Genomic DNA, 19,532 nt, shown 5'->3' with positions numbered 1-19,532 from the left:
TTCTAAACAAAATAACTAAAACTATAACATTTCTAAATGAAAAGAAGAGAATATCTGTGTGACCTTGGGTTCTAGACCACACACAAAAATCATGAATCAAAAAACCCAGAAAAACTGGACTTTATCAAAATTGAAAACTTCTGCTCTCTGAAAGATAAGCCACAGACTAGGAGAAAATATTTGAAAACACATAATTGGTAAAAGACCTGCAAAGATCTGTATGTAAGTGTTCACAGCAGCTTTACTAATAGTAGCCAGAGAGCAGAAACAACCCAAATATCCATCAAAAAATGAAAGGGTAAACAAATTATGGCAAATTTATATAATGGAAAACTCCTCAGCAACCAAAAGAATGAACCATGGATACATGCTACAACATGGATAAATCTCAAAAGCATTACACTACAGTGAAAAGAAACAAGACAAAAAGGCTAAATTCTGTGTGGTTCCATTTATATAATATCCAGGAAAAGGCAACATACCATTGACAGAATATAGTTCGGTAGTTGCTAGGTTCTAAGTGTGAGGTTGGGGGATTGCCTGCGAGGAACATGAGAGAAATTTGGGGAGTGATGTGTTTTAAAGCTTGGTTATGGGCTGGGCATGGTGGCTCATATCTGTGATCTCAGCACTTTGGGAGGCCAATGCTGGCAGGCTGCTTGAGCCCAGGAGCTTGAGACCAGCCTGGGCAACATGGCAAAACCATGTCTCTACAAATATATTAAAATCAGCTGGGCACGGTGACGTGCACCTGTAATTTCAGCTACTTGGGAGGCTGAGGCAGGAGGATCCATTGAGCCTGGGAGGTTGAGGTTGCAGTGAGCCATGATCACACCACTGCACTCCATCCTGGGTCACACAGAGAGACCCTGTCTCAAGCAAAACAAAACAAAACAAACTTGATTGTGATAATGATTTCATTAGTGTACACGAGTAAAAATTCATTGAATGATACAGTTTAAAATGAGGAATTTCTGTATGTAAATTATGCTTTAATAATCTAACTTTAAAAAAAGATTATCTTAAAAGTCATGTTATTTCATGGGCATCCAAGTGACAGTATAACCTTTCCTATTCAGCCTTACCTCCTCAACTTACACTCTCCTACTGTTAGGCGAGTCTTTCTGATCAGTCCTTGCTCCCATTCTCTCTACTAATCTCATTCGAATCCCTTCATTCTCTTTCAGATCTAACTCAAGTCCAACATCCCCTAAGAAACCTTCTCTGATCACTCCAAGGCACAATGATCTCAAGGTACTCTGAAAGCCTATGTCATTTGCAATTTTTTCGCACATTTAATAACTTGCTTATATGCTATGTAGCATCTTTGTTGATTTCTTTTTGGGGGGTGAGGGGAATGCAGAGGGTTCATAACCAAGAACAGAATGCAGGCTTTTTGAGGGCTTGCCATTCTCACAATTGTTTAGTACAGAGTTGACATTTGCTAAAATTCAATTGATTTAATGGGTAGTTACACAGTCTTGTAGTCATTCAAATGAGATCTCCAAAAGATGCTTGAAAGAAGTTACCAGCATTTAAGAAATCTTATTTTTTCAGACCTCAAACAAAAATAGGGCAATGATTTAGCTACTACTGTATTAGGAAACACAGGATGAGACAAGGGAAATCCTTGAAATTTATCTTTCAAAGGGCTGCCAAGGTGATTATTTGCAGCATTTAAAGACACTAGAATATTGAGACTAGTCAGAATTGACTTCTCTTTTTGGAAATGGATAAGGTACAAAAGTCTTAGGTATAGTGTTTTAGTGAGGACCGAAAAAGTAAAGCAACTTTATTTTTAGAAGAAATTTCAAGAGTAGTAATAAAGAGTAGTTATTCTAATAAAAATTTACTGAACATATGTGTGATTATACCATGATGGATACAAGACAAATTAGGCATGGACTTGGTCTTTAAGAAGCTATGGTTCAGTAGAAGAGGTAAAGCATCCATGTAGATAAACATAAGAGAAAAATGAAGAAGAGACACATACAATTATGAACTTCAGCAGAGAGAAAACTGCTTTTGTTTGGGGAAATCATAAACAAGTTTCAAGAAGAAGATAAATCATAAAAAAGTTCATGAAGAAGACAGTACTTTTGAGCTGAACTGTGAAGGACAGGGACAATGGAGGAGGGCGAAGATAACTGATGGGGTATAGCACAGAAATGATTAAGTTAATTTTACAAATGCTAACAAATGAACACAAAAACCCAAGGCATAGAGCAAATTTGCCGTTACTTAAAATACTAGCTAGATTATACACGAATAATGAATTTCTTTTAGATAGTTCCTTCATCTTCTAAGAAAAAATACGAACTGCATAAAATTATTATTACATATCCATCAAAATATATAATACATGAATTATTTCACTGAAAAAAAGAATAAAAAAGGGAAATAAATATCTTTAGAATACAAATAAATACATTGTATACTTTTTCTTCTCCTTCAGGTGATGACAATAGTGCTTTTTCCTCTTGTTCTGGTGTAGGTTCAGCATCTCCAGAGATGAGCTTTCCAAATACCTGATGAAGATATGCATGTGAGAAGGAATTAATGACAGGCATTAACACTATAATAGCCAGAGGACTCATCAGCTGATTCCACAGGTTTTATAATATACTACTGTTGCTAATTTACACCACTACTTTTCTTAATTACAAATGCAGCATGAAACTCAGGTGTTCAGGGCTATGAAAAGAAAAAATGGGCAACATTTGTAGCCAGAATTTTCTCTAACAAGTTTCACAAGACATTTTGTTACACTCTTAAAATATATTACATCAATTATCCCGTGCTAGAATATGTTGTAAGGACACTCACTTGAGACGTAATCAGTCTGAATACGCGCAGAGTCTCAGCTTCACAGTTCCTCTGCTGGGCCACACTGGCTGAAATTTGGCCAGCTATTTTTGTGCTTTCACCATCTTTCCAGCCGAGGACTTTGACTTGTCGAACTCTGAGTGTATTTTCTGGGCCTTTTAATTCAATTTTGATGATGTGATTATCTCCTCCTGGAAGTTCACTTGTTACCCAGCCAATGTGCCTGGAATCCAGATCAACCTGGTTGAGCAGAAAAGAGGCAGGAATCTGCTTCAGCTGGATCACTTTTATCACTGTGCTAGACTTAACATTGATATCAGCAAGCTCAAATAACAAAGAAGTGTACAGAGTAAAGGTTATTTCACACTGATTATTTTATTTCAACCTGATGAAGATAAGTGATATTATTTATAGTAGCTATATACAGATGAAGAAACTAAGGTTAACACAGGTTAAGGGATTTTCAGTAAAAGGTGGAATTGAGAATTAAAATCCAGGCCTGACTACCATATGGCTTCCAAGCAAAGTTATATGAGTGAAATAATTACAAATAATTTATATGACTGTGCTTTACCTGTATTGTCTCTAAGCAGAAACATTACAAGATCAGAAAAGTGTTCTTTTTTTGTGTATCCTCACATTAAAGAACCATTTAAAGATACAGGACTTTTAATGTGCAGTTACTTAATATGTTTTACTTTTGAACAAAAATTATATAATATATAACTTCACACTTGTGATTCCTTATTTCACTAATTTCCATTGAGAATATGACTTTTTTTTTTTTCAAGGATTAAATGTTAATATACTGTGAAAGAGTTTTTGACACTATTCCCTTCATAAAATAAAAACTGTTCTTATGGCATTTAATAACCAAGAAATGACCTGGGGATTTCTATGTGATTTACATAGACATTAAGTTGATGTTATTTTAATTAATAATGTCAACTTTCTAAAAGGGGTATTAAGTATAAACAAACACAATCTCATTGAATAGGATTTTTTCCCAAATTCTTTAACAATTAAAACAACATTTATTATACATTTAGTCCAAAATCTTAATTCATTCCTTCAATGTGATTTGAAAACAAGCAAGCAAGCAAGCAATTGGTCAACCTTTTGTGAGATAAAGTAGCCAGCGAGGAACAACTGTGACAACGTTTCACTAACACAAGTAAGGGAGCTTGAGCACAGTCTCAGACACATGCCTAGATAAAACTTGTTTCTAGAGTTGGTTTAAACTGACTTGCAACTTGGATATAGCTGCATTGTTATAAGTGTTATAACAGACAGATTTTTCAGGCCAGAGGACAATAACCTGTTTTAACTAAAGTATAGGTGAATTAAGGATTTAAGTGTGAATTGGGATCTGTGATAAATTTTAAGATACCTTGAGTCTTTGTTGGGGAGAGGGGTATGGCAGACTGTAGGTACAATATAATTGCTCATGACTGGGGAACATTTAGGACAATAGGTGAGATGTCTAGCACAGGGATGGTGGCTACTATTCCTACGTATGGACCACTTGTCAATTTAGTGTTCTGTAAATAGATCATTCCCTATAATACTTTGGTTGTGTGCCAAAGGTGGAATTCAGTAGTGAAGGCTGAGAAGAAGAAATTTCTCTCTAGGTAGCAAAACATTTATGACAGAATTTTAATTACCTGCTTTATTCTGCACAAATCTTCTACTGCTTTGCCAGTTAAGAAGGTCATTGAGGTAACTTTATTCTGAAATAGACAATTCACAATGGTATATTTATATATACAATTACACACACACACACACACACACACACACACACACACACACACACACACACAGTTATTATGCTATATTCCTGCTTCAGAACTTACAATGGTTTCTCATGACCTGCCAATACCACATCAATACCACATCTTCTGCCGGTTTCTTATGATCCTTCCTGATTGACCCCACCCCACCCCTCCAACTAACCATGGTTCCTACAACTTTAGTCTTTTCTCACAAACTCCATCTTAAATTGCACATTTCAGCCTCTCTCCATGTGCTCTCTCATAGCTTGACATTCCCTCTCCTCATTCAAAGTAAATATTCAGATTCCATTCTCATGAAGCCTTTCAACAAATCTGCTTGTCACTTATGTCAGACTCTTGTTGCTATATTCTCATTACTTTTGGAAGTATAAAGAGGGAAGAACAAATATGCATGAGTGTCACAATGTACCCAGACTTCCTTACAGTTTTGAAATAGGATATACAAGAGGAGGTTTTATCCCCCAAGACACTTGCCAAACTAGGGAAGGCAACATTAATACACAAAATAAATGTCAAACAGTACAAGGTCAATACATGTTCATACTAGTGCCAAACATCTTAAGGCTGAATAAGTTTTATGCAAAGCACATCAAGAAATAGATTAACATTAATTCCTTGGAGAGTCGTATAATATGAGTGCTGTAGGCTGATACAATTCAAATTCAAATCAACAAACGCTGTGTACAAGGCTCTGTGGTAGGCAGGTTGGGGAACACGGAGGTATATAACTCAAGGAAAACATAAATACAGGTTGAGTATCCTTTATTATAAATATTTGGGACTAGAAGTGTTTTGGATTAGGGTTTTTTTTAGGATTTTGAAATACTGTATTTGCATTATACTTACTGGCTGGGCATCCCAAATCTGAATATCTAAAACCAGAAATGCTCCAATATGCATTTTCTTTAAGTGTCACATCTGTGTTCGAAAAGTTTCAGATTCTGTAGCATTTTGGATTTTCAGATTTGGAATGCTCAACCTGTAACACAGAGGAAGTCTCTTAAAAGGAAAGTAGATGTCAGCTTACATGCTGGGGATTTTGAAAATGAATACTGTTATGATTATTTCCTCTTAGAAAAGACGGAAATGTTAAATTGATTGCAATCATTGTTCTGAGGGAGAGTATGTCCTGGCTTAAAATGTACCATGAGCCAAAGATAGCTTTGCACTGAACACTGAATTCTAGCCACAAAAATGTTTTACTTTGTTACACTTGACTTTCCAGTAAGATAAAGTAGTTACACCAGGTGAAATTCTTGGGTCTGAGGAGGAAATAGCTCATATTATATTAGCTAAGCCTCTTTTACTTATTCAATACCAGGGAGGAATAGAACCTGTGCTGATGTACAGGAGTTGGAGGTTGCTCTGATTGCAGACTGGCCTGCATCCAGGTTATCTGAGACCCAATCCTACCACTGTGGCTCTTCCTGAGAAAGGAAATACGCAAATGACACAGAAGGAGCCAGGCAATGGTTCAAGGGAGCCATTAATACTGTATCTGCTAGCAAGCCACATCCATTCTGAGGAAAAAAATTCTAAATGAGGTGGAGGCAGTCTGGCAGTTAGTGCTATTTCTTTCTTGGTTGTTAACACTCAAATAAATAGGACTCTTTTTTCTTGTTTAGTGCCTTTTATAAAAGAATATTTAACTCAGTTGAAACATGTGGACGAACTAGTCTAAAGAGAATATAAATTATGATTATTTGGGACAGTCTGAAACTTATTTTTTATTTCATGAGGACTGTGGCAAAGAAGTAGACACTTAAAGATAGACTGGGTGCAGTGGTTCACACCTGCAATCCTAGTACTTTGGGAGGCCGAGGTGGGCAGATCACTTGAGGCCAGGGGTTCAAGACCAGCCTGGACAACATGGTGAAACCCTGTCTCTACTAAAAATACAAAAATTAGGCCGGGCATGGTGGCTCACGCCTGTAATCCCAGCACTTTGGGAGGCTGAGGTGGGTGGATCACGAGATCAGGAGATCGAGACCCTCCTGGCTAACATGGTGAAACCCCATCTCTACTAAAAATACAAAAAATTAGCTAGGCATGGTAGTGGGCGCCTGTAGTCCCAGCTACTTGGGAGGCTGAGGCAGGAGAATGATGTGAACACAGAAGGCAGAGCTTGCAGTGAGCCGAGATCGTGCCACCGCACTCCAGCCTGGGCGACAGAGCGAGACTCCGTCTCAAAACAAACAAAATATAAAAATTAGCCAAGCATGGTGGTGTGTGCCTATAATCCCAGCTACTCAGGAGGCTGAAGCAGGAGAATTGCGCGAACCTGGAGGCGGAGGTTGCAGTGAGCCGAGATTGTGCCACTGCACTCCAGCCTGGGTGACAGAGGGAGACTCCATCTCAAAAAAAAAAAAAAAAAAAAAAAAAGCTCATTACACTATAGGTCAAAGATGATTATTAGGTGCCACCAGAGTAATACAAAAAAGAACCCAGCAGAGGGAAAGAATAATTTTTTAGAGGAGTTACTTAGAATTTCTCTGCTGAGTTTGAGAGACCTCGGGAGAACTGCTCAGCAGAGTTTAAGGGGAGGACCTGCAGGTCACAGGAAAATCTTAACCCAAGGGCATGAGAGCAGAAAATTGTAGAGCAGACTTTCATTTTGCTTAGCTGTAGCCATGGTATATTTGTGACCAGATCTCTTTTCAGAAATGGAATTCCACAGTGCTCCCAATCATATTAATTTGTTTTTAGACTTAAGATTTGGGGATTATAGCAATGATGTTTGGTTGGTAAAATTCCAGATGATAAAGCTTGTTGCTAAATTCAGAAATGAGAGTGTATGAATACTAAAGGTCTGAAAAGAGATAAAGAGTCGTAAATCACGTTTGCTTTCTTACCCCAAGATCTCGAGAATTGTCCACGTGAACAGACACATAGCGGGCATTGATTCCTTTTACACAGTTGATGGTGATGTTCTTAGTTTTGTTTTTATCTTCATCTCCTGATTCCCAAAAGGTTTCTGTGGAGCCGTCTGTCAAGCTGCCAATCATGGCAGGTCGGCTTGAAGTTTTTATGTCAACAATGCTGGTTAAGTCCTTTAAGCACATTACTATGCATAATTCCTATCAGAAACAAGTACAAGTACTTATGATACTTAAAAGCAAATCTTCCATGATGATAAAACAAACAGATATAGGATAAAACATAATGGAAGACAGGATCAAATTGACTATACATAACTTACAGTTTCTCCTTTGATGTATTATTAACTAACAAGACAACCAGGATACTAACTGTGAAATGACTGACCTGACTCATAGCTTCAAAGCCAGATTGTATACTGATGCTAAAACTCTCTTCACTATCACCATCATCTGATTTTGACAAAATATTGTTAATGTGATGAAAGACGTTGCTCTGATGAAGGAACTGGTGATCAGACTGCTTGAATTTGAGACTCCAGCACCTAAAAAGGTGATATATAAGCAATATATGAAACAATTATTTTCCAGGAATATCTAAGGAACTCTTAGATGAGTACTCTGTAGCTAATAGCTCAAGAAATTTTAATGTTCTAGTAAAATATAGAAATTTTAAAAATTCAGGGAAGAAAATCATTCCTCTTATTTTTGTTTTTGAGAAATAAAGGTAACTTCTTTGGAACAAGGTAAATTCTAAGGAAAGTTGATCCATTTTAAATATAAAAAAATTAGACAGATGAAGATCAAGGCTACAGAAGTAAAAAGGGTAATGAATCTGTTGTGTAAACAAGTGTTACACCAACTGTCATGACCCCTCAAATTCATGAATCTTACAATGCCATACTAATTCATCAGGGTATAATGTATCTTGTATTTCAAAAATCTTGTGAGGAGGACAAAGAGAAATCCCTCTTCCACTGGTCTTATCATTAGAAACACGGGAAGCCCAATCATTCCATCAATCTATTTCTTGCACACATTAATTAGGAGAATTTATTTATAAGTGTGAGTCCAGTATGTGAATCTAGTAACAAGGTTCACAGTGTAAAAGCAATGCTAAACACATTTCAAATTGAAATTGGAATCTGTTGAGCATCTGTGATGCTCCTTAAGGTGCTTTCAGGATTCGCAGCATATAAACAGGCTGTTTTTCCTAAGATTCTTTTCAAGTCAAAACTCTATTTTGGTTTTTGCTTTTGAGATTTCACTTTCCCTCTCTCTTTTTAGAACATTTAAGTGATTTGAGGTAGGAGAGTGGGGAAAGTGAGGGAGATTGTTACAGTGATAATTTAGGGCACTAAGAAGTACATTAGCCACATTTTACAGAAGGGCAAACAAGTGTTAACTAAGAGGAAGGACCATTCTAAAAATTATGACTGTAAGGAGGGAGGCACCACCTATATAATGTAGGGATTCTATCTTACTATTTAAAGAGCTTTTTTTGGAAGCATTTCATACTTTGAATATTCCATAAAATCTCTTGTCCAATGTACCTAGGATATGTGGATACAAAATTACCTCAGGGCCATTTGCTGTAATGAACTGCCACTGGGGAGAGACATCATAAGGTCTGAGATGGTCTGCAGCAAGCGGTGAAAGGTGTGTGGTAAAGGATGAGCAGCTTCCCCGGCAATCACTATGTCCGAGAGTGGATGTTCACATACTCTTGTATCTTTCTCCTAAGGCAGAAATTGAAACAAGTTTATCAGTGTGTGTGCTGGAAGGAATCTTCTTCACAAAAGACTCTTATGTATACTTAAAAATTGGTCGTGTAACACAAATATAAACAACAAAACCAAATTGTACCCAGAACGTACAGTAATTTTAACTAATTATGTTTGTATTATTTTAGGGAAAAAAGCTATAAGTTTAGTCACAAGTAAAATCAGCATGCAAATGAATAAATGTATCGATTCTAGTGTACTCACAAATCTACCTGTAGGGTGAATCCATATGTGTATGCAAGTGTATATGTAGTGTGTGTGCCTATACATATACATGTATATATACACACACATATATGTAGGTATGTTTTGTGTGTATGTTTATGTATAAAAAATAACATATGTTTAAAAGTTGGGGTGGTCACTAACTCATATAGCATTTTTATGTGAATTAGAAAAAAAAGTTCTGGGCAGATGGACCACAGCTAGGAAAGAGAAGCAGGTGTTGAATTTCATTTCTCATTCAAACCCTCAGATGGCTCCATTAATAATATTAACTATGGAATAACTTTTTATCATTTGAGTAGGTAACATACATAATAATAAAATATTCAAGAGGTATAAAAAAATACCATAAAACATCTCTCTGTCTTTAAAGCCTAGTCACCTAGGTGCCCTCCCACTGGCAATTTCTATTACCAGTTTCTTGGACTGTCTATAAACATTGTTCATTTATACAAATGGCAGCACTCTAAACAAACTGATCTGTGCTCTTTTAACAATAATTTATCTTTGAGATTATTACTTATTAGATATGTATGTAACATATATTATCCTACTGCATAGTATTCTGATTTCAGTCCATTTCAGAACAGCCATTTAGGCTGTTTCCAATCTTTTGTTTTTATATAACATTCTGCAAAGAATCAACTTGTATATTTGTCTTTTCACACATGCATATATAAGAAGAACTTCATGAAAGCAGAATTACTGAATGATTTTTAATGTGAATTTTGATAGATCTTACCAAACCATTCTTTAAGAAGCTGCTACTCCACAGCAAAGAATGTTTGTTCTTCCATCTTGCTACCAATGTAAGCGCATCAAACTTTTTAAACTATGTCACTGAACTAATGAAAAGATGGTTGCTTTTAACCTCCTTCTTTGTGTATCTTTTGATTACTGATACAGAAGTTCTGGTTTACATTATCTTCTTCTAAAGAATGTAGTTTTGTTCTTACAGTGAGATAGCAGGCCATCTAGATTCCATCAAGACCTGGCATTCGACTTTGTTAGACTGGGTTTATTTCAGTTTTGCCCTTGATTTTAGGCACTGCCCTTACTCCTAAGGCATGGTGTGTATTCCTTGGGCATGATCTTTCTGGGGTTTCAGGTGCATGCCAGGAGTATTCATACACCCCACCTCTGGTTGGGCTAAAACTTCAGAAGGCAGCTCTGAAGCTAAGAATCTGTTCAGTTCTCAGTTTACGATTCATTTCCACTGCTAGGTCTTCCAGAGAAATTGCATGCCTAGTCTAAGAGTGGCCAGGACCGCAGGGATATTTTTATGCAAAAATTTTAGACTCCCTTTCTGCAGCTCTATACCACTGGTGCTGTGCTTCCCACATTCCAAAGTTACAGGCCCTAAACTTTGATCTCTGCCAACACAACCGACATACTCTGCTGGGCTCTTTTCCCGATTGTGGGGCTCACTTCATGCACTTTTCTTCTCTCAAGGATTATAGCCCTGTACTGGTCACTGCTCAGAGCCTATGAACAATTGTTTTAAATATTTTGCCCAGCTTTTGGTTGTTTACTATAAGAACTAATCCTGACACTGGCTGTTCCATCATAACTATAACTAGAACTCTGCCAAACAACAAGTTTTGAGATGTACTATTATTGCCATTCCATTTAAAATATTTTCTGTTATAATTCTTCTTTGATGCAACTCATTTGGAAGCGTTTCTTAATTTCCATCATTTCAATATTTTTCTTATTGTTTTGTTATCTAATTCTTATATACTAGCAATAAAGACTGAGGACATGGTAGGAAGAAAACCAATTATTTAAAGTTTGTTGAAACTTTAACATATGTCCAGTAAACAGTCAATTTCCATAGACATTTGTGTGTACCTGAAAAGAATGTAAACAACTATATGCAATGTTTTGTATATTCTATCAAGACTGTCAATCACTCAAATCTGTGTACTTTTTGATTCTTTTTCTCCGCCTGACCTATCCAGTACTAAAAAGAGTGTTATGGTACTACGCACAAAACCGCCACAAATTCTCTGTCACTCTTCCCATCAACAGGTGGAGTTTATTTCTTAGTCTTTGAATTTGACCGGCCTTGTGAATTATACCCGCTAACGGAAGGTGGCAGAAGCATGGTTTTTGAGTTTAGTTTTGGCCATTTTGGCTTTGCAGCTTCTGTGCTCTCTTTCTTGAATGCTTCTGGCATTTGAACAAACCTAGGCCAGCATCCTGGAGGATAAAAGAGCTCGGGGGTACCACTTGAAGCACACTATGTAACCAAAACAGGAAAGAGCCATTCCTCTCAGTGGAGCCTTGCTGCAATTGCCAACCCACAGACTGTGAGCAAATAAACAACTGTTTTAGTCCGGTGAGTTTTGGGGTGGTTATGCAGGAACAGATAGCTGTTACACCTAGGTATATGATAATCTCACATTGTAACTGCAGACTGTCCTATTCTTTCTTGCAGTCTGTCAATTGTTATTTTTTTTAAGGTTACAGTATTAGGTAGATACATATCCAGGATTGATCTTTTATCATTTTGTAGATCACCATGACATATCATTACTTTTTACATAGTCAATGTTTTTTAAAGATATACCCTCATATTTACACTTTCTTTTCTCTTCATTGACACTCCCTGGCCATTTCTTTCAGTTTTTATTCTGGAAATGTCTTTGGTCTTGTTCTTCAAAGACCCCTCAACTGGGTTAACAAGCATTTTCTTTCAGCATGTTGAAAAAAGCCAACTGACAGCCTTTTAAACAAACTCAGTATATAAACAAAAAAACTTGTAATGTTGCTACCGAAAATTAAGCAATTATTCTCACTGTCCCTCTTTTGAAAGCTAATATTTTTTTCCTGCGGCTGCTTAAAAGATCTCTTTCTTTGTTTTTGGTGTTCAGGTAATTCACTATAATTTGCCCACCATGATTTGTATTTATTCTGCTTGGGGTTTACTGGGCTTCTTGAAATGGGTTGTTATCTGTAATCAATTCTGGGAAATTCTCAAGTATTAACTCTTAAATACTGTCTCTCTTCCATTCTGTCTTCTCCTTCTGAAATTCCAAGTAGGTAAGTGTTATCATTTTGCCCTTCATTGCTCTTAGCAACTTGTATTTTTTATTTACTTTTTCTGTGTTGAAGTCTAGATAATTTCTGCAGGTCTCTTACATTTAACCAATTTCTTCGCTGACATGCTATAAAATGTCAAAACTGATTTTTTAAAAAAAATCAATTATACTTAGATTAATATTTACATTTTTAGTTCTTTATCAAATTCATCATTATATTCCTTCTTACAATTTCTTCTCATATTTTAAAGTTTCTCTTTTATTTCTTTAAGCATATTAACACATTATTCTACATTTACACAAATAATTACAACCACTGTTGAGGGTCTATTTCTGCTGCCTATTGTTTTTGCTAGTTCTTGCTCATGGTATCTTGTTTCCTTGTGAGTTTTAAGAATTTGACTATGATAATGCTGCGTGATATCCTTGGAAATTATCCTAAAATGCCATTCACATAATTTCAGAGTGGCTGGGAATACGATAAATGCCACCTAGATTACTCTTTCATTTTACAGACATGGAAACCAAGGCCTACAAGTCATACAACTACAACAGGGTAGAAATGAGGCTGAACTCAGGCTCCTAGTGCCCTAGTTCAATGCTCTGTCCATTATATAGGCTGCCTTCTATAAAATCCAGGTCTCATTGTTAATACTTTGCCCATAGCACTAAAATATTCTTTTTGCTCAAGTTAGATCTGCGAATGATTTTGTGCAAATTATTGGACTATTTGAAGGTATACTACCGGTTTCTACAAAAATATGCACAATCAAAATAAATAAAAATCTCATTTACTTGTTCTGAACTTTCTTTGTTTGTTTTATTTTCTTCATCCTCTTCTTCCTCTGGTTCCACTGGTGCAGGAGTCAGTGATGCCACAAAATGCCACAGAATATCATGGAGAGAAGTGGTTTGGATGACATTACACAGAAGCCAGTTGAAAGCCTGAAGAAACGATGGTTAAATGAGTTCAAGAATAAAATACATGAATTAAAAAGTACTCAGAAATAAAGTACCTCCATGGATTCCATGGATTAAGGCTTCAAAGAAAGATACTAGAAAATCTTTTTTAATTAAAAAAAGTATTATCTTATAGTTTTACTATTTGTTTTACTTTTTAAGAGACAGTGTCTTGCTCTGTCACTCAGGTTGGAGTACAGTGGGGTGATCAGGGCTCACTGCAGCCTCAAGCACCCAGGCACAAATGATCCTCCCACCTCAGCCTCCCAAGTAGCTGGGACTATAGGTGCGCACCACCACACCCAGCTGATTTTAAAACATTTTTTGTAGAAATGAGGTCTCACGATGTTGCCCAGGCTGGTCTCAAACCCTTGGCGCTCAAGTGATCCTCCCTCCTTGGCCTCCCAAAGTGTTAGGGTTACAATCATGGGATACTATGCTTGGTTCCTTGAAAATCTGACCTTTATTTCACTGAAAGCACACGGAACTTGAAACAGTTAATAATTTGGGGTTTTAATTAAAAAAAATAGGAAAAATAATTTCTAAAATACAATACCAAAATACTTTTTCAAACCACTTTTTACTTTGAAAATTCTTTTTAATATTAATTTATTCAAGCACATTTTTTCCAACTTGCATCTGGATGAACACAAAGCGTATGTCAAGCTCTATGCAAGCAACCATTTACTTAAATATATTCATATAATTCCCATCCATGAAGTGGTAAGTTATTTATCACATTTGATAAAAATAAAGATTTACTATATACAGGCCTGTAATATACAGTAATCCTATTATTTCTAGAGGCCAAAGGCCCAGAGAAGTTATTACTGGTTCGCTTATAACTCAAAAGCCCTACTCCTTATCTTCTTTCCATGATTACTCTGTCATTTCATTCTAATAAAATGACATTCTGAGTGTATAAAAGCTTTTAAAAAAGATAATCTCAAGATTCAAATAATAAAGCAATACAGAAATAAATTTCTTTAGAGTGCTGAAATATGAAATTCTAAATTCATTTATATTCATAAAGTTTAGAGTCTAATTTTTATATGAACACTTGATACTTTTAATTGGCTAATGCCTTTTAATTTCACACAATTTCTGTTGGTAAAAAAGTGGCATCATTAAATAGAATCATCACATGGTTTGTATGATCAAGGAATCAGTAATTTCATTAATGTCTTCATACCTCCATAGCAAAAACTCGACAAGCAGATTTTCTTAGGGCCTGTTTCATTGCTATTTCAAGACCTTCTAGATCATGATGTTGTATAACAAAAGCTAAAACTGGCCACTGGAAATTTCGTTCTCCTTTAGAAAGAGAGCTGTGGGCTGAGATTAGCCGAGAAAGCTCAGGAGATGGATGTCTCAAAAGGGAAGAACCAACTTCTATTAAAGAAAAAGAAAATTATTAATTTTCATAGGCAGTGCATATATATTTAAGATAATATCTAGCATATTCACTTTAGAGCCTTTGTTATTGGTTTTTTGCACATGACACAAATCATAACAATTTCAACTTTTACTGAGGAAGAAACCAAGGTTCAGAAAGATTAAATATGTTACTCTCTGAAAGTCATATAGCCATTAAGTTGTAGAGGTGGGTTTTGAATCCAGAGCTGAATCTAAAGTTCACATTTTCTAAAACACTCTAAAAGCTAAGTGATTTATATTCTAAATGAAATCTACATCTCATCTGCATCACTTTCTAAAAGATGGCTTTGTAAGAAACACTTCTCAATAGGAGGTCAAAAATATTTGTTGAATGAACCTATAAATTGCTGGGCAATTTTCAATAATGTTTTTCTTAAAAGTCTTCAATAAGATACTTAATCATCTGACTATCATTTTTAGGACAAATCTTCATTTTAGCAAGTGATCTCTCTGATAATTTATCACTATATTATCCTGTTCTTCTTGGGTTTCTTTAATTATTCTTGAGGTAGAATCCCCACCCCAATTTGGGGCTGTTGATACCAACTGGTCCAGATCATGTAACTCTTCTTCTTCTTCTTTTTTTTTTTTTTTTTTTTAACTGATTAAGGGCTATTTATATTCCCAAAATTTTAATATCTACTTAGAATGATGGCAGCTGCAAGAGTTATAAGCTTCTATTGGGGTGGTGAGATAACTGTGAATGTGTACATCACTGGAACTCCCAGTCCACAAGTTTAGTGGAAGGGATAATGGCTGTAACATTTGGCTTAGATACCTAACAAGTAAGATTGTAAAGGTCAATTTATTCTTGAACAATCACTGAATGATCTCCAGATTTCCCTTCAACTGAGATGCAAAATTTAGAGATGCAGATTTATAGCTGTGTCACACAGAGGGGATGTCAATCACACTGTTAGAAATTATCTCATGCCTTTTCCTTCAAAAATTAAATTTTAAAAATATACAATTTCAAATAAAACCATTTTCTTTTTTATTTGTAGTAGTCAGATCACTCAATATTCTTTTTTATCCTCATACTTACCAGTGTCTCCACTGTTAACTCTTCTTCTAGGAATGGCTTTAACTCGTGCAGGTAAAATGGAGTGTTGTTTATCATACTCAGAAGCAACAACTGAGTATGATCTTTGGAAGACAGTTCTCTTTGCAAGATCAGTATCAGTTATGGGACTGGTTTCTAAACTGTAGATGGAACAGTACAACAGATACAAACTCAGAAAAGCTAAATGAAATGTAACTATACTTACAATGATGCAAAATATGTGACTCAAGATTTCATGTGGAGAAACAAAATCAAAGAAATTGACAATCTCTCTCTGAATCATAATTCGATCTTTTCAAAAGCAGTAACATTTGGACCGATTTCAGCATTGTACCTTAAAACTTGTGGTTTTCTTAAATCTACTTTGCATTTTAAATGAAAAAGAAGAAAGGCTTCCAAGCTCCTTTTAGAATCAAAAGCACTGGGGTGGAATTCATGTGTTGTAATATTCAGGAAAAACAGGCAGATACAATCGTAAGTGCACCAAATAGAATACGGATATGTACACATGAAAACCTAATAAAATAGGAAGCAAATTTTGGTTCCAAAGTTTTCTTTTGGTGTCTTCAGTGTTCTGTGAGGTTTCTCACTCTTGGGAAATATTGCCCAAAGCCCTTGGAGGATGGCTGCATCAAGGTGTCATGAGAGGTAACAAACTGATTTTTGGCACCAGTGCTGTATTTATACTCTAAAAAAGAACTTAATGGTTTTATTCAGGCTTAAGTAAACTAACAGCTTTTCTATTTATTCAAGCAACATTTAAAAATACTTAAAAAGTTATTAAGAGAGCTATATAATTTCCTTTATTGACACATTTTATAAAAAAAAGAGAAATCCCTTCTCTTTCTTATTTCTCTAAAACAAATTTAGAAACTATTCTTTTTGTGAGCTCCTTTCTCTGTCACCTCAATTCAAATTGGAATATTTTTGCTCACCTTTGGTTCTGGAGTTTTTTTCCATCATTCAAGCCAGGTTTGAAATCCTGTGTCCCTTGGTAAAATTGTCTATTTTCCAATGGATGGCTAACTGCCTGGGTGTTTTCTTTACTCACCACTTCTCTAAGCTTATGTACATTCTTGTTTGAATAGACTATAAACATTGTACGTAACTGATTGGCAGTAAATGTCCCTGGGTGTTAGTATAGGTTGTTTGGTTCTAGAATGACTAGAAGACAGGGAAACATTAGCTTAATTCACTTTACATATGGTGTTACTATAAAGCACAGACATTTGCTCTGTTTTCAGAGGAAGTTTTCTACTAACTTTAAGAAAACATTACACAAATTTAAAAAGTGACTTTATTTTTTTTTTTACAAAAAAATAATAATGCTTGTGAAAGAATTCAAGCAACACAAGAAAATCCAAAGAAGAAAGCAAAGACTGACATCTTTAATTGAATGGCTACCCTGGGACAGGTAATTCCTTGTTATGGAGGCTGTCTTGCCTCCTGTAGGATGGTTAGCAATATCCCTGGCCTCAATCACTAGGATGCCCACTCAACTAGCCCAGTTGTGACAAACAAAGTTATTTCCAAACATTGCCAGATGTTAACAGGAAGGCAAATAGCGCCCCCAGTTGAGAACCACTGATTTAATGAATTCATTTATCCATCAATTTTTTTTTTTTTAAACAGACGGAGTCTTGCTCTGTCACCTAGGCTGAAGTGCAGCGACACAATCATAGCTCACTGTAACCTCAAAATCCTAGGCTCAAGTCATCCTCTTGCCTCAGCCTCCTGAATTTTGATCCTAAGGGGTAATAATAACCCAATGAGAATCACACTTGTCAGACTAGCGTCAAAATGGTTTCTCTTTTAAACAGTGTATCTCCTTTAGAAATACTTTATTACTTTTAAAGATACAAAAGGTTGCACTGCACTCTGGAGAAAATGTCAAGAGCAGCTTCAAAGAAATTCTGACGAGTAATCCACGCAGTTGGGGAGGGGAGAAGTTGTATGTATTTTTAACAAAAAAAAACCCCTCATTTGGATATATATGTTCTATTGTGATTAAAGTATTTATTATATTAGTTTATAATTATAGCTGTATAGTAGTAACACAGTGGCATGCTCTTAATAAGCACATTCTCTTTTCATTCAGCAAATATCTTCCTTTCCAATGATACCATGTTCACAGTTATTCATGCCTGAAATCTTCATGTCATCTTAAACTTACCTTTTTCATTATCCAGTTAGTCAACAAGTCACACTTATTTTTCCTACAAAATATATCTCTTTAATCCATATGTCAGTTTCTCAACTGTCACTGTGAGACTACCTTTGCATTTTTATCACATCATTCCTCCTCTAAAAAAGTTTCAGTGGTACTCTATCTTTTTTTTTTCTCAAGCTGGAGTTCAGTGGTATGATCTTAGCTCACTGTAACCTCTGTCTCCCAGGTTCAAGCAATTCTCCTGCCTCAGCCTCCTGAGTAGCTGGGATTACAGGTGTGTGTCACCATACTTGGCTAATCTTTTGTATTTTTAGTAGAGACAGGGTTTCACCATGTTGGTCAGGCTGGTCTCGAACTGCTGACCTCAGGTGATCTAACCCGCCTTGGCCTCCCAAAGTGCTGGGATTACAGTTGTGAGCCACAACGCCTGGCCTCTATTTTCTTGTGTATTATATTATTATAACACGTTTCTATTCAGCTTTTCGAGAAGCTCTTTACTCTGATACTACCATACCTAAGTTAGGAGGCACTGTAAACAACAAGTAGAAACAACTAGAAACAACAACTAGAAAAGGACTCTTTTCTAGTTCAAAGTCTTTCTTCCACCAAACACTAGCTATTCAACAAACAGGAGAGAATTAAAATACCTTGGTGGCATAGACTTCATATTGCTCTCTGGCTCTTCAAATACGTTAGGACTTGCATCAGGAGTTACTGATATATATGGGGCAGGTACAGATGTTGAACGTAGGTATCTCATTTCATCCTGGAATAGGTTGTCATCTTGATAGCCCACAAAATTTTCATGATGATGCCTGCATTAAATCAAACCCAATAACTTAACGTATGATGGCAATACAGATCCTCTCCATTTTTAATCTCCTTCATAACAGGAAAAGCAGCACATGTAAATCACAGTTAAAAGTAAAGTATTAAAATAATTGTAGATGTAGGTAGGTGAACATAAAAGTCTGATAATGTTATTCATCAACATTTCAGGTACCACGAACATTTAGAATCCAAAAGTGAACTAAGTTTCTTTCCTTTTGAGAACTTTTCCGTCTTCTAGTGTTTTGGTGAATGATCCCACCAACCATCCAGGTGCTTAAGCTAAAATATTTCCAGTGTTGTAGTAGGCTTAGCCCTCTACCATCATCATCTTTCAAGCCCATGATATTAGGTTTCCTCTCAGAGCCATTCTCTCTTCTCATTCCCTATCACCACTGCCTTGGTTCATGCTTATTATTTCTTGCACAGACCACTGAAATACAGGCAGTTACTTTTTTGGGTAGGAACATATATAACATCATATTTGAAAAATATTAGATATACGAAATTTTCTGTGGTTCAG

At 36.0% G+C, this 19,532-nt stretch overlaps 1 protein-coding gene and 1 long non-coding RNA gene across 15 annotated transcripts in view; one reads left to right on the top strand and one right to left on the bottom strand.

The window, feature by feature from the left end:
* MYCBP2 (MYC binding protein 2) overlaps positions 1 to 19,532 on the bottom strand; it is a 292,153-nt gene that overhangs the window by 30,069 nt on the left and 242,552 nt on the right. For 12 of the 14 annotated variants that reach the window (XM_010374615.2, XM_030921889.1, XM_030921891.1 and 9 more), the window contains 10 exons: positions 18,829 to 18,996; positions 15,994 to 16,151; positions 14,704 to 14,903; positions 13,347 to 13,496; positions 9,077 to 9,237; positions 7,887 to 8,043; positions 7,475 to 7,699; positions 4,491 to 4,556; positions 2,827 to 3,066; positions 2,430 to 2,528 (listed from right to left, as the gene is read on the bottom strand). In XM_010374615.2, the coding sequence (XP_010372917.1) occupies positions 2,430 to 2,528; positions 2,827 to 3,066; positions 4,491 to 4,556; positions 7,475 to 7,699; positions 7,887 to 8,043; positions 9,077 to 9,237; positions 13,347 to 13,496; positions 14,704 to 14,903; positions 15,994 to 16,151; positions 18,829 to 18,996 (1,624 nt within the window). The remainder of the gene's footprint in view (positions 1 to 2,429; positions 2,529 to 2,826; positions 3,067 to 4,490; positions 4,557 to 7,474; positions 7,700 to 7,886; positions 8,044 to 9,076; positions 9,238 to 13,346; positions 13,497 to 14,703; positions 14,904 to 15,993; positions 16,152 to 18,828; positions 18,997 to 19,532) is intronic. The other 2 variants (XM_030921901.1, XM_030921890.1) reach the window with 1 other exon arrangement.
* Positions 1,184 to 13,650, top strand: LOC104671174. Its single transcript, XR_749254.2, has 4 exons — positions 1,184 to 1,254; positions 2,495 to 2,612; positions 9,056 to 9,157; positions 13,415 to 13,650. It is a non-coding gene; the product is annotated as an uncharacterized LOC104671174 (long non-coding RNA).

The sequence above is a fragment of the Rhinopithecus roxellana genome, chromosome 18 (genome assembly GCF_007565055.1).
Source record: "Rhinopithecus roxellana isolate Shanxi Qingling chromosome 18, ASM756505v1, whole genome shotgun sequence".
NCBI lineage: Eukaryota > Metazoa > Chordata > Mammalia > Primates > Cercopithecidae > Rhinopithecus > Rhinopithecus roxellana.
Note: the sequence above shows the minus strand (reverse complement) of the source record. Positions and strands in the feature narration are given on the sequence as shown.